The following is a 26,223-nucleotide window of genomic DNA, read 5'->3' on the forward strand; positions in this document are numbered from 1 at the left end:
GTGAAGAGAATTTGCTAAGCATGTTGTTTTTAAGCCTTCCTACATGATGCCAACACATTTCATGTTGCTTATCAATAAACTAAATTTTTGTAGTGCTAAGTATTTAGGTTTGTTAAGTCATCGTTTTAATTAAAGGACCAGCGTGTAGGATTTAGTGGCATCTGGCGGTGAGCTTGCAGATTGCAAACACGTCTTCTCTCTCTCCCTTTCAAAGCGTGAAGGAGAAACTATGGGGGCCAGGCAACTGTGCAAATTCCTTTATTGAACATATATTAAGGACATACATACAGGAACTCATCAGTGACATACATAAACATATTTTACAAAGTAAACATTGTCAAAAATAGATGAAAAACTAAAATAAAAAACATGGGGAATTTTTAGAAAAAAAAATGAAAAGAAAAATAAGAGAGCTTCCCACAAATCATACTTGTTACTTTATGAGTGTATTTCTTTTAATGGATGAAAAAAATCTTAAAGCTTGAAATTATTTGAAAATCAAACGGAGGGTTTACTATTTCCAGTGTTTGGTTTGTCCATTCTGGGCTACTGTAGAGACATGGTAGTGCAATACAGCGGTATCTCTGGTACAGTATCTGTGCCTTCTGTAGGTATAAACAACTTATACACAAATATTATATTATTAAGTATTATTTTATTTTCCGTTTCTGCCATACTGTGCAAGTAAAACTTGAAACACACTGGACCTTAAAATCAAATCTTCCATTGATTGCTTGAAATCTAGAGTCATTAATAGCTTTAAATTATTCACTTGCTATTACTGTGGCGCCAATATTCAAGCATCAAGCAAAGTTTGATTAAAAGATGTTACTTAAGGTCCAATTACTAGCTTTTTCTAGCGCTTTAACAGAATCTTACAGTGCTCCCCACCAGATGGTGTCTGGTCAGTTGTCATGTAGCTCCTCTGTCACCTCTAAGTATAAAACCTTTGTAGTGTGGTAACAGGTGGTCATGTGTAGAGGGGTGTCGTATCGCATTACTAAAGTTGCATGATGACAGCTGAGCTGACAACCATCCACTGAGGGAGAAGTCAGTTGAAAGCTCCAGAAAAAACTAGTAAGTGCACCTTGAGTGTGGGGTGGAGGGTTTCAAGGTCAAGATTAAAATGAACCTTCACACTTAATATCCACCCACCCATGTCACCACACTCTGACTCTTTGCTTCAACCTCACAGTCCCTTCCCTTTCCTATATTCCTCAGTCCACTGCCTCTCAAGCCTCCACCTGCCATTCTCCTGTTCCACATCCTTCCCTTTGGGTACCGATCTCTCCCCATTGCCAAGATCACCAAAGAAGATGAGGAGAAGCTGTCTCTTTACTCGAGCTTACAAAGGGCAGATGGATCTGCAGCCACAGCCTGTGACATTTTCTTTTTTTCGCCGCAGATTTGAGAAGAAAGGGCAGACATTGAGAGAAACAAAAAAAGCAAAGGATAAAATGAAACGTGTATTAACTTAGATTGAGGCAGAAAAGAGCAGAGCAAGTCAAGAGGAATACAACTGAACTCTGCTTGCTCAGCACTGTGGTTATAATTCACCCTCTTTCCTCTGTCTTTGTCTCATCAAACCTTCTTCCACTCTGCCCTCCGACTACTCTCAAGGTTGATTTCTTTTGTTTGCTCCTGACAGATGTCTGGGTAAAACACTAAATAGAGATATTATGATCCCTTCCCTTCCTGTGTCTGTATGTGTGCAGCCACCCCCCACAGGTAAATAGACAGCTCTGACAGAAAGTGCTGTTTGTGTGTGAGGTTTGCTGAGTCAGGTTGTGTGGATGACACTCTGAGCTGAGAGATGGCTGAAGGGGAGTAACAGGGGATCTGTTACTGCACCTCATTTAGCTGTGAAACACGTACATACTCTAGATTTTTGCCATCTAATGCCAAAGTTCAAGAAAAGTTCTCATTTGATAGCCTACGCTCCTCTTACTCCAGCCTTTTGTCTGTTCTCTCCAAGATAGTAATTCTTGGTCTCTCTTCCTTGTGTCTTTCGTACAAAATCAGCCATTTCTGCCGGGGTGGACAGCTAGACAAATGATTTTGTCGGCTGTGCAAGGCAGGGGGTAATTTTTAGGTGAGCGCAGCGCTTCAGAAAATACTTGCCGCACTGAAATTAGAGGTTGTCAAATGCCGCACGTCTCCACTGATGGCCCAGCACGGCCTCCTTATGTTAATGTGGCATTTCAGCAAGAGGAAATTAGAAGGAGGAGGGGTGCTGCTGGTGGTTGTCGGGTAGCATTGTCACATGTGCACACTTCTTCTTTCTATTTTCTCTAGTTTTATGAAGGATGAATGTTCTTGGATGCAAATAGCGCAGTATATGTGCTTTTGTTGTTCGATGTGTGCAGACCAGAGAACCTAACCTGCAGAACATTGGCTCCTCTTTACCAAACATTGATGGCTCCTACACACATGCTTAGCCCAGCAGTGGTCTGTTAAATAGCTCTTCTGTGTTTATTAATGTTAGCTTGAAAGACAGATGCAGCCAGTTAAGGTTCTGAGATTTATAGCAAGTAGGAGAATTTCATTTTTATAGAATGCCATTTAGTAGTTATCTTCCTTTTTATACATACTAACTATGAGTGATTAAGCCGAGGATAGTTTTGTATAGCCATCAAGGAGTTACAGAGAGTAAACTTATGACTGTGTGGTTATAAAACTGTCCACAAGACCATCATGTTCCCAAGTTTTATGGACTTGATGGTTCTTTTGGACACACAACACACAATCATTTGTAATTAAGTTTCCTGTTTTTCATATTCTCCCCGCGCTATGCTATCCCGATCTCCTCCCTGTATCATGTGTCACCGCTGAGCCCCTCTGTTCATACACTAAAGCCTGGACGTGGCCTGAAGCTGCTGCTGTCGGTTAGGACTGATGTAATCTGTCCTCTGGGCCAGATACCATGAGGATGAATTCATCTTTAGGGAGGACTGGGAGTGTGTGGACCACAGAGTGCTGAGGTCATGTTGTTTGGGAACAAGTCGCTCTGCGCCGAGTCTCCTCCTGGCTTGTTTGCACGGCTCAGATCTGTCCCGCAGGTGCTGGACGCACAGCTGCAGGCCAGATGTTGATTTGTATCCTTGTCAGTGTTTGAGAGCCCATCAATCACACATTTGTCAGTCTGTCATCCACAGTATCCAGAGAAAACACTTTCAGCTTGACAGGAAATCCCCACAACCTGATTCAGTGGCTAAATCTAAGTGTGTTTTTCTATCTTTTTTTTTTTATTTATTTATTTTTATTTTTAAAAGTGTGCAGTGTAAGGCTGTGACTGTATGGGTCATTTCTGACCATGAGCAGCTGCCCAAATAATTACATTTTATTGGTCTCAATTAAAGGCTTCTGTCAGAAGAGCAGCATTAAAGCAAAATATATGCATGGCGTGCAGGGGAAGGCAAGTGGCAAACTGAGAGTGACAGTGCTGCAAGTGTAGGTTAGGAAAAGGTTATCGGTAAGTTGTCACTGTGGCAGTAAATGTAGAATGTAGGTTACAGTGAAAAAAAGTTTATAAAACCTGTAGCTTTTCAAGCACAAGAAAAGTCTTGTGTGAAAGTGAAAGGGTTAACCATAAAGTAAGCCCAGCAGGAAAGGCTAACAGTAGCAGTACCTTTGTGCCTATTGTCTTGGTTCTGGTGTGATTGTATGCCTTTCAGAAGTGTTGTAATCCAGCCTTGAACTGCAGTGTCATCATGGAGACTTTGTAAAATAAACTGAATGTCCTTTGTGAGTTATTTATCTATTTTTTTTTTCTGTTAAAAATTGTTGTTGTTGCGGTTGACATATTGTTAGCCTTCTACTGGCCATCCCATGATGCCTTGCACAATGGAATAACATGAGATTGACCCTTCAAAATGAACTTTGTGCTGATGACTGTAACAAGCACAATCCCATGATTGAGCAGCATCACATGACTGCAGTATTACTGTAATGTGGTTATCGTCACAGCCTAAGTGCAATATTTAGCCTATAAATCAGAACAGATAACAACAACAGTTATACCTAATTAAGGATGTTTGACCCATCTTCTCTTTTTTGTTAGGTTAAGGCCCAGAGGTCAGACATGCTCCACTAAAGACATCTATAGTTGAGTGTCAGGTTTCCCAGCTAGAGTTTAATATAGAGCTCCCAACTGCTCGAAAGTCTCATGAGAGATGGAAATGGTGCATAACACCCACCCCCACTCCACCCCACACACATCATTCCTCGAGGCCTCACCAGCCCTACCATTTTGTTTCAGCTGTTTCATACTCAAACTTAAGCACTTGTCTGTGCAGACACCTCTTTTTGGATCACGTCTCTCCTATCCTTTACTGCTGATTAACTTGTTGGTTCAGCGGTGGCATGACTGTTTGTATAGTGATGATGGCAAACGTGGGAAGTTAGAAAGTGCGACAAGTGTGTGTCCCCTCTTAACGGGTGTTACAACTGCAGTTATCACTCCTCATCCAAATGTGACACGGGATGGGGCGAGATGAATGAAAGCTTTTTTTTTTCCCTCTCAACCTACATAGCATTCCTCTGCATGTGAATTTGTGTGAGCTACACAGGCAGTCAGAATGGGATGTGTGTGTGAGAGAGAGTTGGAGCAGAAGCCTCCATTGGCTGTGTGTGTGACTTAGAGAGAGAGGTCCATTAGTTTTATCTGACAGAGGGATCAGATCTGAAGGCATGTACCCGAGCCTGTGCGATTCTCTGCGTCTCCTCTCCCCCACCTGCCCAGCTGCTCGCACAGGCTACTCTATTAGACAACAGCCACTGGGGAGTACCAGGCGGAGAGGAAAGACAGTGACCTTAACCCCTAAATAATGCAGCGCTTAACTTTTGTCTCTGGCATATAGAATAACTTGCCCACATTCACTGTTTTCAGTCAGTGCAGCTTGTTCTGAAAAATCGCTTTTTCCCACAGGTATTAAGAGGCATCCATGCTCAGCTGTCATACATTTTCACACTCACAGGCTATGATATTTTTTTGTGTACTCTCAGAAAAACTTACACAATTGTTTGTCTATAAATGACAAACAGTACTCAAGGCAATTGACAGATTTCTGTTGTTTTTCCTTTCTTTTTTTCCAGCAAAGATTTATATGCTACATTAAGCCTTTGCCTAGAAGTCAAAATCAATATGACAGTGATATATCAAATACAAATTGAAATAAATGTTTGATTGCACTGGTGTTGTTCAGGTGCTTACCACAGTGTTCATGTTTTTGTGTTTCAGAGATCAACAGAGTGCGTAAAGACATGTACAGCGACACAGTGAATGGCCTTGTGGACAGACACCCTCTGGAGCTGCCTGAGCCTATCGGACCCATTGTCCACCTGCAGGAAAAACTGTTTGTGCCTGTCAAAGAGTACCCTGATGTAAGTAGCTGGTTTACAAATCTCACATTATGGTAACTGTGTCACACTGATGACAGTATTGGTGCATTTTAGGACTAATATTTATGTGATGTGGTTATGTAGGTTGGCTCAACAAGTGCTTCATTTATGATAAATGAAATAAGTTACTTAATTTATGATTAACCAGGAAATTGGTTGCGGTACCGCTAAGTGTAACATTATCTTTCAGACCTCACTGCCCAGCAGTAGTTTATGGTCTGACCAAGCTAGCTGCTGGATTCTAGTCATAATTATACAATATTGCAAGTGAATTCCTGCATTTTGATCATTTCTTTTTCACATGTAGCTATATTATTACCTTCAGGAAAATTCTGTCACATACATTTACAAACAACAGCAACACAAACACACATGCACACTGAGCAGAATCTGCAGTTTTTTGTACAAGACCAAAGCTAACCCACCTCCCATTGCAGTATAAACTTTCACAAAAGGCAACATGAAAAAAACAGTTATCTGTATCCAACTTTTTACTCTCATTATTTACTTCAAATGAGGTTTAACATTCACACAGTTTCTTTTGACTGTCCCTTAATATTAGAGCCTTTGTCCTACATCACCCTAGCCTATGGGAATAGTCACATTATCAGCTTCACATGCTAACACCATATTCCTACAAAATAAATAGTAAAACAACATGAAACATGGCAAAACTTATAGCTGCCAAGTTTGAAGGTGGGTCACAGGCAGCCGGTATCAATCTGCCTTAAACCTTAACCTTAAACTTTTAAGCCATGGGGTGCCATTTGGATTTTATTTATCTGCAGCTGCTCATGTTCAGTCATCCTCACCAAAACACAGGGAATAGCCTAGTTTAGATGTCAACATGATGCATATGATGCATTTGGGGGGAAAGGGATCTTTTTGTCTAGTTGATTGAGGATCTGTTTTTGACTGAATAGAAAGGGGGGCACAATTTTCAGTCTCTTACTCCAGTTTCCCTGAAATACAATATGGAACCTACCTGGCAATTAAATGGTCTGCAGCCTTTTATATTTTTTAAAAAAAGTGATCTGCATTAATTAATGAAGTAATCAGTTTAAAAGAATCCTGCAGTCCCCTGCCTGTATGACATAACAAAATGAGGGGGAGGCGAAGTGTTTCATTGTGTGTGGTCTTATTCACTGCCTCCAGCAGTGGAGAGCATCCTCTCTGAGGAAAGACCTCGGTGTCCAACATGCAGAGCAGTTTTTATGGTGAAACAGACTGAGTAGAGAGTGATTTTCTTCACCACAGAGTTGGCTGAAGTTCTTAAATGCTGCAGTGTGTGTGTGTTGTTCAGCCGCTGTCGTTTGTTACTTTTGAGAAGTACATCTCCCTGCTAACTGCTGATAACTCTAGCGTTTGTACACTGTAGACTGTCCGGGTTCTGCGCTGCCCTTGCAGCTGCGTTACGCCTTTTTTGCTCCGTCAGCATCATGTTAATTGACATTTAGAAATTTGATTTTTTACTTTTATAAATCGATTCAAAATCTGCTGCATCCGCTTTGTGATGCATCTAAGTCGAATATTTCCCCAACCCCCAGGACAAAACTGTTGTTCCTCTCTCTTATTCTTTCTTTTGTAGGTTCCTGCTCTCTCCGTAGTTCTTTGTTGTGCACTCTCCTTTTTGCTCCTTTTTTCATTCATGGTTGGTTAACACACAACTCTTGCCTGTTTTGTGAGTTTGTTAAATGATAGTTGCTGGACTCAGAGTTGTTAATGGACTACTGTTGAAGCTATATCAGGTCGCTGTCTAAATTGGTCCTGGTTTCAGGAAAACATGGCATGCTGGGGTGTTTATGGGCCAACTCAGCGGTAGATTAGTGTTGAGAGGGAGAGGAGGAGGAGACTGTGAGGAGGAGTGTCATGAAAACTAAACCTCAATTCCATAAATATTCAGTTGGAGGAGATGGAAATCTTTTAGACTTACCACTCGCATTGGCTAGAGTGGTGGCATAGGCTGTTTTTCACAGATGAAAAAACACACATTTAAATGCACATACACAGCTGTGAAAGAATGGTACATGATGAAACTATCATGTCAGTTGTAGAGATGAGGCTGGTTGCATCACAGAAGAGGCGAGTCAGTAAAAATCTTGTCTGAATAATGACAAATGTGTATGTGTCTACTATATGTAGAGCCCTGTAGAGTGTGTGTGTGTGTGTGTGCATGCAAGGTTGTGCCCACAGTCAGACCACAGCCACCTTCCTCGTAATCTTAAGCACACACATGAATGGTTGTGTCACGTCTTGGTGGAGCAGCGTTTCTCTTCGTAATCCCAGCAGCTTGCAGTGATGAAATGAATGGAGGGAGGTGACGAAGGATAAGAGACACTGTAGAGCAGGCCAAGGCCTAGCCAGGCGTGGATTGCATTTTCCTCCTGACAGAATTGATAAAGGGCACCAGGGACTGGCTGGGATCAGCTTAGCTCCAGCTGACCCTCAGAGCCAGACCCCTGAGCTCAAGCTAAATCAACCAACCACAACCCAGTCTTTCACCTTCCATCTCCAGCGACAGGACTGCAGGTCTGTGGACTGTTCCCTAATTAGCTGTGAGAATTATATTTGTACTTGTTGCTGCTTTTTTGTGCTAATGGCTTTATTTTCTGCTTTGAGTATTATTTATTTATTATTACTCTCAGAGGGGAAGTGTATATGAGGTGGGACTGGCCCTGTGTGGATGATGCATTAGTTTAGCTGTCTGGAATTTCATTGGTCAACAGATAACTGTGTGTTAAAATGCCTTAAAAGATCTTTATCACATTTTACTTACAAAATGCCATAAGAATATTAATTCAATTATTTTTGGTATAGTCTTAAATATTTGTTTATTGAATGCTGTAATGATTGTGTAAAATGCTCATGAAAATAGAATTAAAGGCTCATGTACACCTTCAGTTTCTTGTAGACAGGTGTGTAGGAGGAAAATCCATGGGATAGAGAAAAGAGAACTCTTGGACCCTGTAATTTACTTGCATATAACTTTATTTACAGATACAGTGTTTATTAGGCAAAACCTCTTGAAGGTCTAAGGACTGAAACATATCTGTAAATATAATCTGTAAAGGTTATATGCAAGTAAAGTGTCTGGGAGGTCTATAAACGTCTGCAATTCACTCAAAGTGCTAAAGTTGAATTCAGTTGTCTCTGTTATCCTGTTACCTTACAAATCTTTTTTTTTAAATCTTTTCGCTAATAACCAGTTTGGTCAAATGTAATGTAACTCAACCAGTTATATTGTCATTTTGCCTGATCTATAATTTTGACCTGATGATATATATTTGTCTATATTTTCACATTTGATGGTTAAATTTTAGGCCAATTTTGCAATAAAAGTAACCCAAGGAATCTGTGGCATTAAAAGGTCTTACATTTAACTTACATACTATCCGTATAACATGCTTTTTAAAAGTAGAGGGCCAAAGCCTTCACATGTAGTTAAGCTTTTCCTTTACCAGTGAAATCACAGTATTGTGTCTGTGTGTGTGGTTGTGTGTGCATGTGTGCGCCTGCTTGCTGTTTGCTTGGCTTTTGCTCTAATCCTTTAAATGGCCATATACATTTTATAGAAGATTGAGGGAGGTCTGTGAAAATGTGCAGAGCAGTGGTTGTCACCTATGGCTGTAAATACATGAATGGAAAGACTCTCTCACACACAAAAACTATTTAAAAGTGTGGCATCCTCAGATGACCCCTGTGTTCCCATTGCTCGATTTGCTATGCTGCTCTACACAGAGCAGGGCTGTAACTCAGTATTGTGTTTACGAGCTGCCGTGAATGCTACTAAATTAATTAGGCTTCCCCCTGGTGGCCGAGATGACTCACTGATGACCTTAGCAGACACAGATTTATATACACAATAACTTGCACACAAGGATACGCAAGTGGGGACAAATACAGATTCATGGTGATGCAAAAAAGGAACTTACTTCACTTGGGCATTTTTTCACTCTATTTTAGTACACACATGCACATCCCCCTCCACCGAGTGTGGTCATTAAGTCTGCAGGAAAACAGGAAAATGCCAGATAGCTTTGTTATATATAGATGTGATGATCGGAACCAGGGGAAATCAGCAGCAGGTCTAAATGGAATTATTTTTTCTATTCTTACCTCTCCTACTCTCTGAAAATATACAGGGATTATGTGAAAAAACTGTTAAACTGGTTACACTTAAACATGTTTGTTGGCACAGTGTAGAACACAGCAGTACTGGCCATTACATCCGCAATTACCTCAAGGTATCAGGGTAGTTTATTATTATTATTATAATACAACACAGAGATGCACAACAGAGTTTGGTCCCTTCGGGATAAAATCTAAGACAAAATTAACTGAAGCAATATATAGTTTTTTTTTTTATAAACATTTACATGTATAATTCTGTTATGTATTTTTTGAATTTGCATCTGATTGAATTTAAACAGCAGCAACAAAGCAGTGATAATATGATTGATATCTTCACATAAAAAAATTGCCAATTAGGAAACAGTTCATCAAATGTGGCAGCATTTATACAGGAAGTGACAGTCAGCCTCTCCTCTTCCTGCTGGAGTCTTGCATGTTGCGTCCTGTCAAATGCAATAGCTTGATCTGAGATGTTGCAGAGAATGTCTCTATAAAATGTGGGCACAACGTCTCTTATATCCTGTTACTTGAACATTTAATAATATTATACTGACCTTTTGCCCTGATTTAAAGTCAGAAGTATTTGAATGCTGCCAGTGTAATAAGTTGGACACAGTCCTTTTGCCGACTTTCCTTTGTTTTCATTGCTTCTCTCACTGCCCTTTGCAATTTTAAGCTATTGGGGTGGAAAGAGAGAGAATGAAATTTGAGATTTCATTATTTTACCAGCAGAAAATGACAGTTAAAGTGTTACTGTGTGTTCAACTGACTTCCTCGTAGAACTGAGCCACACTATCTGTGTATTCAGTCTGTGTTTTCAAGGAGGATAAAGAGTGGAATCATTTAGTGGTGGGCTATGAGCGGAGATGATGTAGGATCAGTTTGAGAAGGAAGAGAGGAAGAAAAATGTCACTTCCTATCCCCATCTGCCCGCTGCTAAAAGGAGAGGAAACTGTAATGATGATTATTAGACTGGGGAATATTTTCCCCCCTCTCACATTTCCGTCTGATTTCCCAGATTCCCCCCATCGAAAAGGCACATGCATATGTGTGTGCTTTTGTGTGTGCGTGTCTCGCTGATGCAATTCTAGGTTCTCCCAAGAAAGCAGGGAATGATGGTCCAAGTCTCTGTTTTGTGTTCTTGGCATCATCTCACCTGCCATGGAAGATTTGTCATCATTCATACTATTTCCCTTTCTTTCCGCACTTCTCTTGTCATTTTGGGACACCTGCCATCCACCCGCCTTCCTCTGGGTTTCCACTTTGATTTAAAAACATAACTCCCACTTACCTTTACCCACCATATCCTTACACCGAGGCCACTCTCGCTCGATTGGGGCTTTCTCCATCGCACCTACGTGTCCCTGCTCTCGTTTCACCAGTAGATAATTAGATTGTCCTGGTGCCTGGATGCAGTGCAGCATGTCAATTCTACCAAAATAACTTGCCTTGCCAGCATGCTCCTACTCTAATTCCCTTAAGTGTGTCCCTCCTCTGGCCTGTGTGTGTGTGTGCGCTTCTCTCATACCGCACATCTGTCTGTAAACGTGTTTGTGTGTTAGACCTGCATCTCTATCACACCGTCTGCCCGCTCCCTCCCTCACAGTTCTTCAAAGTCAGCCATTTCCTGATGTCGTCAGTGGTGCAGAGCGCTGTGAAGCGTCACCGTGGTGACTGCATCTTGACTGACAGCTGAGTCGCAGGCTATCTGATAACTTCAACCTTCAATTAAATGCTATCTGTGGCTCTGCTTTTCTCCCGAGCACACACTCACACACACATTGATAGGCAGCTGAGTGACAGCTCAGCATGTCATTTCCGTTGACCTTCAGGCATCTGATAGGATGTGTGACATGTCTTTTAAGTTCGTCTCTGTCTCCAATTTATTCCCTGTGTATTTGTATTTGCCAACTGTTAGGCGGGTTGTGGGCAGGTCACTGGGTAGTAAGAAATGCTCAGGAGTGAAAACACACACGGACAGAGACACCTTCACTGTGCTGACTTTATGAAATGGGACCCACAGTCAGACGTAAGCTGTTGAGCAACTGCTAAACTGAACTGAACTCCTCTCTGCAGCTTGCAAGGCCTGAGAGAAGAGAGTGACCAGTTATATACATGGGTCTGTACAAACAGCTGTGAAATACAGCTCTGCTCTTGGTGCTTCTGTGGCATTAGTGTTTCTCTGGTGTTTGGCGGGTTGTCATGGTACTTTAGGTTGTTTACTTCAGTAATGGAATCCTTTTAAACACCCCTCACCCTCAATTTCCCTTCTTCCGCTCCACCTGTCTTCTCCAAAATAAAGATCCTCAGAGGAGCAGATGTTTGATCCCTCTGCAATTTGACATTTTTTGGTTTTTAGTCTGTCTTTTGAAGGCAAATTAATCTAATTGAACACTGCAAATGACTTTGCATTGATTCTATGGGCTCAGTTGACTGACACAGGAGGTTGGTATTGTTTGTTGTTTGTCAGTGTATTAAAGCTATAAGAAAGGTCCATCAAAAATAAACTAAAATAAACTTTAAATTGTTAATTAATGGTACTACAAGGAAGTTTTGTAGTTTGTTGATTTTAGAGGCCCCTGTGGACAAAAAACAGTTGTTTCCACCACTATAACCACAAAATATAATGTCAATAATAAAATGATATGATTAAAAATATCCTCCTGCTTCTTTTTTACTGACTAATGTATTAGTCACTGTAGCTTTGGGTTGGAAAATATAAATATATATTAGTTTCATCTGATTTTTCAGAGAATCTGACCCGATGGCATTAAGAATGACTATATAGAAGTAGACAATCTTCTCACACGTGGTCTAGTTTGCTTAAATAGGTCATATAGAGGCATCAGTAATAAATTGAAACTGTTTCATAACCAGTTAAAAACTCGTTGGAGTAGCTTTAAGTACAAAGTACTCTACAGCAGACGTTTTCAAAGTGGGAGGCAGGCACAAGCAATTCAAGGGAGGCTTAGTGAATGGAAATGAAAGAAATATTCCGTTAGTTATCAAAAGGAGATCACATAGAGTTGCCTAAATATGCATGATTTGGTTAAACAGGTATAGCGGTTTGGGGAATTTTACGGTTTCCCATTTCAGAAACTAATTAATGCTTTTGGACAGACCTTTTTTATATATTTGTTGCAGTCTGATATTATGTCAGACAGCAATATTATGATATTTTGGCTCAGTTGTTGTGTCTGTGGGACTAAATAACATAATTGTGATCCCATGGACATGATTATTTTATTTGAACAAAACTAAGAAAGTAAGGGGAGCACCTTTTCCCAAGCTTTAACTGAAGTGAGGCCCACAGTCTATGACTTTGAAAACCCCTGCTCTACAGAATAAACACAGGTAATTACAACAGGAAATGAAATTAGGCGCAAATATATAGGATGAAAGTATGAGTAGGTAGGCTGAGGCTCGTATTATAAACTAACATCAGATAATTTTCTTAAATATTAAATCAGTATTCATGAATTACTAACACTCATGCTGTAAAAATTCAAGAGCATATTTGTGTACTTCAGTGCTAACAGACTAAAGATTAATTTTAGTTTGCCTTTCAGTGAATCCCACATCTGTGTGTGCATACGTGTGTGTTAGCAATGTCAGGTTTTGGAGAGGGTGAAAAAATTGCTTCACTGAAGCTTCACTTCAACTGCAATGCACAAATTTGAGATACCATAAAAAGAGGCTCTGGTGATTTGAGCAGACAGGATGTCCTGGACCTTTCTGTTTCACTGCAGTAAAATTGCCCGGACCAAACCAGCCAGTTCCCTGCACAGGGAAAGTCATTAAGCTTGTTCCCATGAGGGTGTCATCACTTATCATGCCAGCTCCTGATATCCTTCTGACCCCCTTAAGTCATTACCAGTCCTGGAAATGTACCACCCCACACCTCACCTCACCTCACTGATAGAGCGGCAGAGTGGAGGATTTTGATATCTCTAGCTAGCCAGCCATGCGTGATGATGATAATTTGATGAACGGATGGTTTTCTAGTTAGCTATTTGATGAGGAGGGTAATTACAATGATAATTTAAACAGAGGACTCTATTTGTTGTAGTCGGTTAACATGACGAAGGGCAACAGTGTAAGCTGTTAGATGGTGTATTTATAACTACACTAATGCCAGTGATTACTTGCATATTACCAACTACTGTAAATGGGCAGTGTTTAGTGCTTCGCTGGCATGTTCGTCTCTGCGGCTGTTAAGCAGAGAGGCAGAGAGGTGAAAACAAAGAATGAAGGACAAAGGAAACAGGTTCACCACACAGGCATCAAGGGCTGCTCAGTGTCACCTTATACAGGTTCTGTGTGCATAGACTAGATCCTGCTGATACAGAATTATTGAGATCACTATCAGTGTTCTGAGTTTAAAAATAATCACATAATAATGTGAAGTACAGAATTAATATAATATTTTTTTTTTTACTGTCCTTCCCATTGGGTTATGAAAAGGCGGGCCCATCTAAAAGTGTTTTCCCACATGACCTGATGTAGGTTCCTGCATGATGACATTGCTACATATAAACCCCTTAGGTTGAGGCAAGGGAAGGGGGGGATTCAGTGCTGTAACAAATGTAAACACTTTTTGCTTACAGCTGAATGTAAACAGGAGAAAAAACTGAAAAAGAGTACAGATGGAATCATCCTTTAAAGAACTGTGACACTAGCTATGTTTCCACTGCAGGAACTTTCCCCAGGGACAAGCAACCTTTGAAGGAACTCCAACCAGGGTCTAAATTAAGTTCCAGGGACATTATTGTACCCCCCAAAATGTCCCTGCTTGGGGGGGTAGTTTTCTCCAAAAGTACAGGAACACTGATTGATGGCATACTCACAGTATTTTATTTCAGCCACCATTTCTTTTCAAAAAAACTGCAGCTGGAAAGCAGTTTTTCTTTTTCTTTCTTTTTTTTTTTGGTCATTTTGCTTTGACTCATAAACATGGAGTTAATGGAGTTACAGAAGAAAGCACATGATAGTGCCAATGCCATGCTGTATAATGATGGACTAATTTGCCTAATCTTTGAGTCTTTAGAGTGTCACTGAAAAGCAAACAACAATTAGTTGAATTAACCTTTTAGTTCCTTAAAAAGTAGCACCTGGGACTAAAAGTTACTTTGGGTGGAAACCTGGTTCCTGCAAAATATCCTACTGTAGTTATTTTACAGTTGAATGATAAACAGTACAATTAAAGATGATACACAGATCCAGCATACTGAATTGGAATCTGTGTCAATACTTTTTTTTAAGCAGAGACATTTGCCTCAACAAACACAAAGTTGTATAAATATGATTGGCTGTTGCTAGTCAGTTGGTTGCCAGTCAGCTGATGTAGTACACAGTGATGATGACGCATGAGTGAAATTTCCTGATGGCTGATCAGATGTAAGTGTGACTTCAGTGCTTTGCCAGAACACAGTTCATTAAAAAAAATTGTTATTGGCCAGGCATGACCAATCTAAAGTAGATGCTGTTTTCCTTCCTCCACTGGATGAGGAGGCTACAGATAAGATAGCAGCACATGGCTAGCATTATTCCACAGCTTTTTTAGCTCTGTCAAAGGCCAGTCTTCTATCTTCTACATTGAGAGACTGAATGTTACTTAGAATCTTCCTACTTATTATTTTTTCTCTGTCTGCTGCTCGCTTATCTGAAAGTTCACAAACTTTGCTTTCTGCTTCCTTCACTCACGTCTTCCAAACTTCTAGCCGACATCAATCTTTACGCTTTCCATCTCTCCGTCTTCCCTCCTCTGTATTTCCACCCTGCCTGCAACCCCAAAATAAACCCAAACAGAATTATCAAAGGAGCCATGGATTAGGCGCTAAATGCTGGATGTGCTGAATAGAGAGCTTTGAAGTCTATAGGGCTTTGAGGCTAAAATGTCACCACTGGAATCTAAGTCTAATTTTCACTCCTTCATTGCCCCAGTCTCACCTCCTCTGTCCCTTCTGGAAATCAAGCATGCAAACCGCTGTAGGTTAAGCACCTGTCTGCTCTCAACTACACTTTCCTTCCCTCCGTCCTCTTTTACTGTATGAATTTGCATGTAGAGCTGCTGTGTGCTTATAATTCTCTTGGTTGTGAGATGAAACGATGGGAAAATTTCATATCATGATTACAGTGAACAAAACCTATGGTTATTGGTACAGTATTACAGTGATGTTGTTAAAATGTGCTCAAAATGTTTAAAAAGTATTAATCCACAAACTGAAATGGCATCAGGGTTCACGGTTAATGTTTCTGTTTTTCTTTTTTTTTCACTTGGCCGGCAAGTGGGTCAGAAATCTACTTCTCCAAAGTCAATTTTTACTTGCTTCTGTACAAATCATTTTATAAAAGGTTATTTAATAATAACAATGGCATTTATTGAATTAGTAATGTTTAATCTAGGGCTGCAACATCTATTAAATGTCAGAAAATAGTGACAAATGTCTATTCTAGTCCAAGGTGATGTCATTGCCATTTTGCATGAAAAATTACTTGACGATTAATTGATTGTCAGAATAGTTTAATTATTTATTTATTTTTTTTTAAACAACTTGCACGGTTGGGCAATTGAGTTGCCAGATTTTGTAGCCTGACATTTACTGGCCCTGGGCAAGTGGGCAATCCTTAGTGTTGAGCCCAGTGACATTATATTCAAATGCAAATTCTGTGCATTTTCCTTAACTGATGTTGAAAATGTTAACAATCAGTAATTCAAAATTAATAAGATTCAAAATGCATGGTTTTGCTAATTTTAAGTTTGATTTAAACAATTTTAGCAGTAGCCTGCTGGTGACTAGTGAGGTTCTGTGTAGTTAGAGAGAAGCATTGATTTGTGCTGTGAGCGACCCATGCCCTACAGGAGGATGACAGATATGCAGAAGAGGAAAGGCAGGATCCTGTGTACTACAATGAAAAGGAAAAGGAAGCCTGCTCAGTTCCCAGAAACTGAAAAGAGGAGTTGTGGAAAGAGAAGGAGGGTGTTTTGGCAACCAATCGCAGTGTTCAGCTCTGTGCCCTCCGTGAAGCCTCTAAATACTGTAACTTGAAGTGAAATGAGACGGAAGGTATCTTAGGAATGAGGAAAGGGGAGTTTTGCAGTGATAAATGGTTAACCATGACTTTGGTATGAGCTGTTTCACAATGATACTTTGCAACATTAGGGGAGGGTTGGAATCAAGAGAGAAAAGATCTGGAGAGATGGAAAGCAGGGCAGAGATGGCAGCGCCTGGTGTAACCACAGATTCCACCTTGCTTTGATTACACTGCAATGAATGAACAGTTCCTCATTTCCATAAGCCTGACGAGGCCAGCTAATAAGTGATTGGTATTCTCCTCCTGGCCTGGCCCCGCTTTTCGATAAGCTCCGCGCGCACACAGTCAGAGCCCTCAGCATGATCTCATTTCCTGTCTCCCCACCACCACAAACAAACGCCGTCAAAGGCACAATTGTTCTGCCTCTCTGAGCATTGTTGGTGGAACTGCTGTTGTTTCTCAGTCAGTCACACAAAAAACAAACCACAATGCACATGCACACAAACCCATGTGACAATCAGCTCTGGGTGCCGAGGGTGTCTGCGAGAGTTCACTCCACATATTGTGGTTTCACACACACATTCGTGCTCATAAAACACACAGCGGTGTAGACGTAGATATGCTCACAACATAACCCGCCTGTGGAGTAGCGATAACTGGGGCTAAACAAAGGCCCTTTAATGTCAGTGTAAGCCCTTGTCCTGAAGGGGGTTTTGTGTGTATGTGTAAGTGTGTGCGTGCTTGTCTGTCTGTCTTTCCATGTTTGCACACAAGCTATGTTTGTATATAGTGTGTGCGCTTCTCTGTGCTTGTGTATTTGTTTGAAAAACTTGGACAAAACTGAGATAAAATGAGACTGAAACAGAGGAGGGAAAGAGTTTGTCCACCAAACAGTCCCAGTGTCTCTAATCTTCTAATGCTGTAAATGAGAAGAAATAAGAGAGAAAGAAAAAGAGACTGCTGGGAGTTTACGAGTCAGCAAAAGACACAGTTTATGCATGTATCCTGCTCACCAGATGGGTGCTGGGAGTAGTGTGTGATTCAACAGAGCTGAAAGATTATATATATATATATATATATATATATATATATATACTTTTTTGTAACTGTTTTGTTCATTCCCAAAATAGCCAATGGCTTTATTTCTAGTCATGAGGGGACACTTTTTAAATTTGTATTAATTATCTATTGTTGAAAGCCTGTTAAATTTCACTGTCACTAGCGACTGCTTCAAGGCCTCGTAGAGGGTGTGGAGCTTTAGGAAATCCAGCCAACAAGCCACGGTGTTTCCCAGACAAGACTTTTTTTTTTAAAGACCTCAGTCTGGGGAGCCAGTGGAGTTGATGTAGCAGCGGTAAAATAGAGGATGAAAACTAGCTTTTTTTAGTAGGTGCGGAGGTGGCTAGATAGTTTAGCAAGAGGAGGTGAAGAGCGGATAGTGTATTTGGCAGTGAGGGCACTGTATCCATCCTACTCCTCTGGCTCTACTGAGTGGAGTTCCTGGCAGGCTCAGTGGCCCTGCACCCTTCTGATAACTCACCCGCTTGGCTTTTCCATTGTCTCTACATTCCTGTGGCTTAAAATGGAGGTCGCCTTTTATAACAACATATCAACATCCACAAAAAGAATGTCAAACCCTCAGTGCAGAGCAAGAAGCCAGAGAGCAGAGACCGCCATCCACTGCAATTAACACCTAGCTTTATTCCATCGCTGAAATGATTTTTGGCCGCATTTTTATTTACAGTAGAGTTACACTTCTAATTGTGAGGTTTTATTAAGACGAGGCAGTGTTATTTTGTTATATTGCCAGTTTGTGGTGAGATGTTTGAAGCTAAAAACATTTAAACATTTAAATGTTCCTCGAGTGATGTGTGTGAGTTAAACTTGCGGTAACTGCTTTGGCCAGACATGACGCCTGCTCTTTGCTGTGCCTCCGCCCTGTTTGTGTGAGTCTCTGCACATGCCCCTGTCATCATTAAAACACATCTGACACTGATACACCAAAAAGGGAGGGGGGTTGGCCATAAAATCTGAGCCACACGCATGTAACGGCCTGCCCTAACCCTTTATCCCCGGGCGCCCCATCAGATCCACATCTAGAGTGAGAAAACAGTGAGGATGTGGTGGCAGTGTTCTTGCTCACATCTCATCTCATCTAGCTCCCTTTAATACTGGAAAAATAAGATGTCCGTGACTCTTTCCACTCATCATCTCTCTAACCTTTTCTCTCTTTATTTCTCTTAGCTTTCCTCCATCAGGCCCTGGTCACTGTCAGGTCTAATTGTCATCAACATATTCAGGTCCACAGAGAAACAGATTCCGCTGTCGGAGAAAGGCTGGTATTAGCAGCAACGTGAAGCAAAGGCAGAGAGTAAAATATTAAATACTCTTTCTGTATTATTTCAGGATTTTCTCAACTGGCCTCATACTTTGAATCTGATGCACTTTTCCCCTCTTTCCCTTGTCTATTTGACATCTAGAGCTTGCTCTGTAATTCATCCTCTGTATGTATTTAATATTCATGGTGTGTAAATCTGGCAGGATTTGGACTGATGGAAGATATTGTAGCCTGTTAGGCTGGTGAGAACTGTCACACATCTGCATGGAAACATATTAAACAGCGTTGGGAGAGTTACTTTTAAAATGTATTCCAGCACAGATCACTGAATACATGCCATGAAATTAAATTTGTAATGTATTCCATTAGATTACACACACTGTCCTGGTTGTGTGGTGTGTGGCAGGTACAATATGTGCAAATAAATTGTTGCACTTCTTAAAAATCCGTTTTTGAGAAATGCATGCCTCCATCTGAATTTTAGAATGAATAAAAACAAATAGAAAGGAATCCCTTTAAGTAATATGTTACTAAAGACAGTGACTGTATTCAGAGTGCCACAAATTTAAGCTGCAACCGAGTACAGTTACTTGTACAGTTTATTATGTATAAGAATTCATCATTTATTTTGTAAAGACATAACTATTCTACCAGACATGCTATAGCAGAAAATTTTATATTACTAAAAGCAAGTGAACAGTTATGTACTGCACTGTGCATGAATGGCATTTACTTCCTAGACATATCACACAAGAAAATAATGAAAGTTTGATTTAAAAATATTACTAAAACAGCACCTTTTTACTGAGTTTGGTTAATACTAACATGGCCCCACATTTTAATGTCAGAATTACAAATGTAATGTTTCCATTAATTGATATGTTATGTGGGTACAAATATAGTATGCTTATAGTCAGATAACTAGTGCATACTACCTACTAAGTCAGTCATTTCATATCATCTGTTGAACTTTGTATTGTCAGGAGCATGTCTTGGCTCTGTGTGTGTTTGTAGTCTTTGTCTTGTATCTTTTGTAACATTAACTGTAATGATTTAAATTGTAGTGCATTGTCACAGTGTAATGCTTTTATAGACCCTAGGAAGACTAGCTGCTGCTGTGCTGTCGCTATTGGGGTCCTAATAAACTAAACTAAATTAATATCTTGTATTTTGAATATGTAATGCTGTTCTATAACTCTCCAACCCTGCATATAAATATAGAAAGTTTTTAAACCTTGTAGTTGTACAATTTGTGTTTGCGTTTGTGCCAAATGACAGCTAGCATTTTTCAAATATGGCACTGCAGTTACTAGGAGGCTAGGCTGTATAACAACACCCAGGACATTGTCACTGTAGCTTCTGTGTAATAGGTTAGAGGCTATGTCTGTTTATGTGTAGGAGTACCACATCAGCACCCTAATGCCCAGAGCTTGGGGTTCACCCTTGTCTGCAGCGGGTACTGTGATGCAGACAGACAGCTCTCTCCTGTGTTCCTTGAGGCTGTGTGTGTTTGTGTGTGTATGAGGCAGAAGCAGGCCACCGTGCATCGTTGGTGGCTGACCTCCAAGGACAGGTGCCTCTACATCCTTCAGTAGGCGCATACACTCTCACAAAATAGCCCCTGCACCAGTTTCCTTGATTCGAGTTAACCAAACAGACAGTTGCCTTGTGACAGAGAAACATAAAGCCTGTGTAGCTGCGTGCTACGATCATCCGCAGGGACTTTAGCATCTCAGGGTGTGTCCTCATGCCGGAGACAGACAGGCTACAGTTGCAGGCAAGCCCAGTGACGGGGACGAAGAAAACAACATCCTGGAGGTTTTGACTGTCCTCACCAGTGTTTGTTTACGTAGTTCAGGGGGAATACACCAACATCACGTTAAATTTGTAATCCCTCTGTAATTAAATGTGACTTCTCTGATGGCCTTTTGGATTTCGCTAAGGCATTGGTGCGGTGGAGTGCATAAGCAGATGTGACTGCGTTTAAGAATTTAATGCAGCAGTGTCACGGCTCATTGTAACAGCTCAAGAGAGTAACAGTTGTGCTTCTCATTGTCAAGGAAAGCTCTCCACTGTGCCGATGTGCATTTGAATATTTCAGGTTTGGACATTTTTGTTTCATTTTAATAGTGTCAGAGATCTCTTACCCATCATGCTCTCCACCAGTTGCTGTGCACACTGTTTAAACACAGTTTGTTTACCTCTTTGTATGCGTCACTGTGCCCCCCTCCTTTCTCCATCTCTCCTCCTTTCCTTCTGTTTTTATTTTGGCTGAAAATTGTGCTGGATTATTTCAACACATTTTCCCTTTATCCCGTTGGAAGCCAGTTTCAAGTGGAGAGGATTACGTCGTTAAATACGTTTCCTTTTGGTACAAAGCTCCAAAGCCACACACCAGTGAAAGGGAGCCTTGATAAGAAAATTGTGTCAAGTACACTACCTCACCTCACAACTCACCTCCCCCTTCAGCATCCTCTTCCGCTCCATTTTCTTCTCGTTTCTTTCCCGCCATTCTCACACAGTCTAATTCCCTGTAGTTAATTTTCTATTTAGGACTATTTTGACATGTAGTGTGGGTGATAACGTAGAGGGAAGCCAACCCAAGTGTGGCATGTGGTTGGAAGTCAAACCAGGTAGCAAAACATTCATCTGCAAAATTAGTTAAACCACCCCCCACCCCTCTCAATTAAAGGGAAAAAAAGACATTGTGAACATTTGAGCACTCTTCTTCCTCTGTATTTTCACTAATTTCTCTCTGGTTGTGCTGCAACTGTGTTGAGGAGGAAAAAAAGCAATGTAGCTAATTTAACAATGTTGCCGGAGAAACTATGGCTGAGGGGCAGCCCTTCTCTTTATCCTAGAAAGGCAGAAAGTGTAGTAAATTTGGTGTAGTGTGTGTAGTCGTGACAGCAGAGGTGTGATATCCAGCAAAGCTGATGCTATGCTCTCCAGAAGCTCATGGAAAATGAAATCTGTCCTGATGCTTGTTTGTTTTTGTGTATGTGCATGTATAAATAATACTGCCTCTTGTTCTGTGCTGAGCAAATTCAAGATCAACTTGACTGTTTGAATTGAATTTACTTGTTATTGATAGATTTTGATTATTGATTTATTATTAAACCTTTTTGATGTCCTGATGTAAAAGAAATGTAAATGTCCATAATCCTTTACAGTAGTCAAGTAGTTTTGACAGATGTTGCAGTTGCAGTGTGATTCACAATGAGTAGAAATTATAATTTTTTATTCACAATTTTCTATGTCACTAAAAGACGATTAAAATCATGATGATGTGACATTTGTTGGGATCTGTACCAAATAAACACATTTTCTTACAGCTGAAGAGCAAGATTTGTAGGCCAGGACATCTCTGCAGCACCACAGTACTTCATTATAATGCTGTTTTGTCTCACATTTTTCCTTATCAAAAAATTGCTGTTTCACTGATTTTGGATATTGCACTTGGTCATATTGCGATTTTGTTAGTATTTTGATTAATTTGCGGCCATAATTGTATTTCCTATTAAGTCTTTCTGACATCCTGATGTAAAGGAAATGTAAATCTCACACTCAATATTCACCAGTTTATTTCTCTCTCTGTATCTGCAGTATAACTTTGTGGGGAGAATCCTTGGCCCTCGGGGACTCACAGCCAAACAGTTGGAAGCAGAGACGGGATGCAAAATCATGGTGCGAGGCAAGAGCTCTATGAGAGACAAGAAGAAGGTAAGCTCATCACCGTGGCAGTGTGCCCAGTGTATTTAATGTGTTTTATCTCTTGATAACAATGTTACTCATTAGGTAAGATTCCAGTCACACAAGCAAAAAGAAATTTTATGTAATCCATACATTTATTTTACTGCACCACAACACACTAAAGCTCACTGTTTTTCTTTCTGCTCTGTCTTGAGAAATTACACAATAATATGAAACTAACTGGGACTTCTGTCACACAAAAACATCCCACTTGCCCTGTAGAAACATGAGGCAGACACACGCTCAGTGGATGCCTGCTGGCTGGATTCTGACATCTGATCGGGCTGTTTGCTGTGCAGTGGAAAGTACAGACGGCAGTAGTAAAGCAGGCGGCTAAGGCCAGGGGCAGCCTCTATTTCTGGACCTACTGAGCGGAGGTTGGAGACATAAAAGGCTAATGTTGTGTGTCTATATATCCCATGACCCAAGGGGTGAACTTATGCAAAAACATGTTGTGATATTTACCTGAAAATTGTGCATCTGCACATTTTTCACAGTATGTTTTGGCCCTAAACAGCCATGTCACAGCATTTGAAAATCCAGACTGATGGACAGACTGCCGATGAAAATCAGACCATGTTTGGTTGTCCTGTATCACGCTAGTATCAGGTCAGTCTTGCAGTAGCATGTCTTTTAAGCCTACAGAGTTGACTCATAGCACATTTCAGCTGCCTACATTTGGAATTTTGATAAACCTCACTGTTCAGTCAAACCTGATGACAAAACAATGAATGCCTAAACTTTGAATCCTACAGCAACTTAACATGCGTCCCGGAGGGCTTCCAAAGTGTGTCAGATCAGATTTGGTGATGTACTTTGAAGTTACTGTGAGGACAAATTGACAGTTTTAAAAATTGTGGTATTTCAAGCATCTTAGCATGTTTTACCCAGGGGTTTTAGCCACGCTATAATGGCTGCTTTTGGCTGTTTTTCTGGGGTTTTTCGTCACTGGGTGACACCTTTTGTAGTTGCATCTTTGTTTTTAAATCTTCCTCTTTTCTCTTTTTGTCCGCATATCCTAGTTGCTCTGATTTGCCAGGCAGTGGTGCTATATTACAATACATTTACATAAGTCAGTAATATGTGCATTTCATTCCTCCTCATATGGGAATCACCTTCTCTTCACACACACACAGTCCACAGTGCGTCGTAACATACACACTGATGTACACAGATTTTCAGCTGAGTCATAATCTTATAAGCTCCAGTTTGCTACAGGGCCAAGGTTTTCTTCCCCCTTTCTTTCTATCTTTTTTGTTAATGGCTTCTCCATTCGTGTTTTAATTTCTATCCCTTATTCTCATTTCCCTTGGAGTGTGTTCATTACCACAGAACAAGATGAAGACGCTCTGCTATGGTTCTTTCTTGGAATTAGATCCTGAAGTAGTTAAATGGAAGTGAACACGCTCAAGCATGTACAGCCCAACACACACACTTTAGAAGTCCGCTTTAGCTCATTATATGAATCTGTGATTGCTCTCATAATCTCTTACCATGTTAAAACTTAATGACGCGTGCCAGTTTGTTTGGAGGGACCTGTCAAAGACCCTGTGCAATTAGCCTACTACACTAACAAAGATCCAGTACAGTTAAATATTTAGACAAAAATGCAGATGAGCAATATTATTTCTTTACTCAGTGTTTTGATTTGGGATGAACTTGGGGAATAACTTAGTCTTTAAAATGTTTGCTACTCCAATTAAATTGTTGTCAGCTTTCTACACAAGACTTCTTTTCTTAATTGTCCTCCATTAAAATTACATTTTCCTTCCTCACTACCTTTCTGTGTCTTACCTTAGACCACACTGGTGGCTGGTTTAGACATTTACAGCAAGGTAAGCTGGAGAAAATATTTTTTCTGCTAGTTTTTTTATCCTTGCTGCATTCACTTGCTGTCAATAAATCACAAGAATCACCATCAGGCTAGCTCCCTGCACCCCAAAAAATTTTGTGTGGCCCGGTGTGTGTCGTAACTGTGGCTCAGCCCCAGACAAAGCCTCGGCCGTGGCCTCCAGTCGCTGCATCCTCAACCTCAGTATTTTCAGTTTGATGCCCTGTGGCAGCAGAGGAAGCCGCGGGAGCAGCTTAGCCAGTGTGTTTATTCAGGATCCATTAGCGGCAGCGTTTTTATGCTCTCAATAATTCAGCTGGTTGCTCCCTCCTGGGCCGCACTGCCTGGCGGGGAGTCGGCTCACTGGAGCTATGCAACGGGAGAGAGTCAAGCAGAGACTGAAGGAGAGAGAGACAGAAACAGAGGAAAATGAACAATGGAGAGAGAAGAAAAGCAGATCAAGTAGAAATAAGGAGGAAAGAAGCAAGTGAGGAGAAAAATTTGGTACTTCACACTCTTATCAAGCAACACCCTATATAATGCTTATAATTAGGAATATCCTGATCAAATTTTTTCACTTCCAGTCCCTTTCAAATTCTTTTTGTACTAAAGATCTAACATTACCATTTCATTGTTTTTGTCACTTTATTTTTCCTTCATAATACAGCTTATATTGCACACCTAGCATACACTTACCCAACATTACAGATTTCCCTTGATTGTTTATAATATTTTGTGTGCAATTATTTTGACTGCTGTCATTAATTCTTCCCATAAGTACCTTTCAAGCCCACTGTTTCTGAATACTAATACCACTGTCTTTTATAACCTAGCCAGACGTTCTCAGAGAAGGCTTCATTTATTCTAGATTTTCTGTTTATATTTAAAGATAAATGTCTACTGCTATAGCTGCTTGTAAAATTTGAACAAAGAGATAAACAACAATAATTATGTTAGCATTTTCATCACCTCTTAATCACTGTAGTACTGTCATTGGATTTGTTAAATGCCAACAAACTGTCTTTAGTCAAATCATTTTTCAAAATTTTACCAGCACCATTCAGCTCAGAATATGTAGAGAGAACTAGGGCTGAACAATTCATCGAAATTTTATCGAAATTGCAAAATGGCCAACTGCAGTTTTGAAATTGCAGAAGGTACAATATTTGATAAAGACAAATGCATATCAAAATACCAATTTAAATTAAATATTGATGCGCTGCAGAGATAGAGAAGAAAACATCTTTGTTTGGTAAATGCCCACAAAAATCATTACCTTAGTCATTTTAACATTTTTTAATCATTCCCTTTAAGGTTGCAAATCATTGCAATTGCAATATCAGTCAAAATAATCAAAATTAGATTTTCAAAATTGTTTTGCCCTCAAGAGAACCCAGCAGAAATATGATATTTATTTATCACTTCTTTATTGATATGGCAGTCATCACAGTGTGGAAATGTTAAAGTCACCAAATAATGGGAGACAGAAGAGACGAATGCAGGATAATAAGCTGTCTCAAGACTCCACTTCACACTCTGATTAAACAAGAACAAATATATGGTGTCTGTGATGAAGACTAGAGAAATTACAGGAATGTACTTGAGCTTAGAGAATACTGGGTATCCTTTTTGACACATTTGTAGAGGCCAGGATGCATCACACACCATCTCCATTGAGAGCACTTTTTAAAAAGCGTTTATGACACTACTACGCTCAACCTTCTTCCAGTCTGTT

General features: G+C 40.3%; 1 protein-coding gene across 5 annotated transcripts in view; it reads left to right on the forward strand.

Moving 5' to 3' along the window:
• qkia (QKI, KH domain containing, RNA binding a) overlaps positions 1-26,223 on the forward strand; it is a 97,555-nt gene that overhangs the window by 27,568 nt on the left and 43,764 nt on the right. For all 5 annotated transcript variants that reach the window (XM_084742850.1, XM_084742853.1, XM_084742849.1 and 2 more), the window contains exons 2-3: positions 5,240-5,382; positions 22,511-22,627. In XM_084742850.1, the coding sequence (XP_084598976.1) occupies positions 5,240-5,382; positions 22,511-22,627 (260 nt within the window). The remainder of the gene's footprint in view (positions 1-5,239; positions 5,383-22,510; positions 22,628-26,223) is intronic.

Source organism: Lutjanus erythropterus, chromosome 18 (assembly GCF_056507025.1).
Source record: "Lutjanus erythropterus isolate fLutEry1 chromosome 18, fLutEry1.hap2, whole genome shotgun sequence".
NCBI lineage: Eukaryota > Metazoa > Chordata > Actinopteri > Lutjaniformes > Lutjanidae > Lutjanus > Lutjanus erythropterus.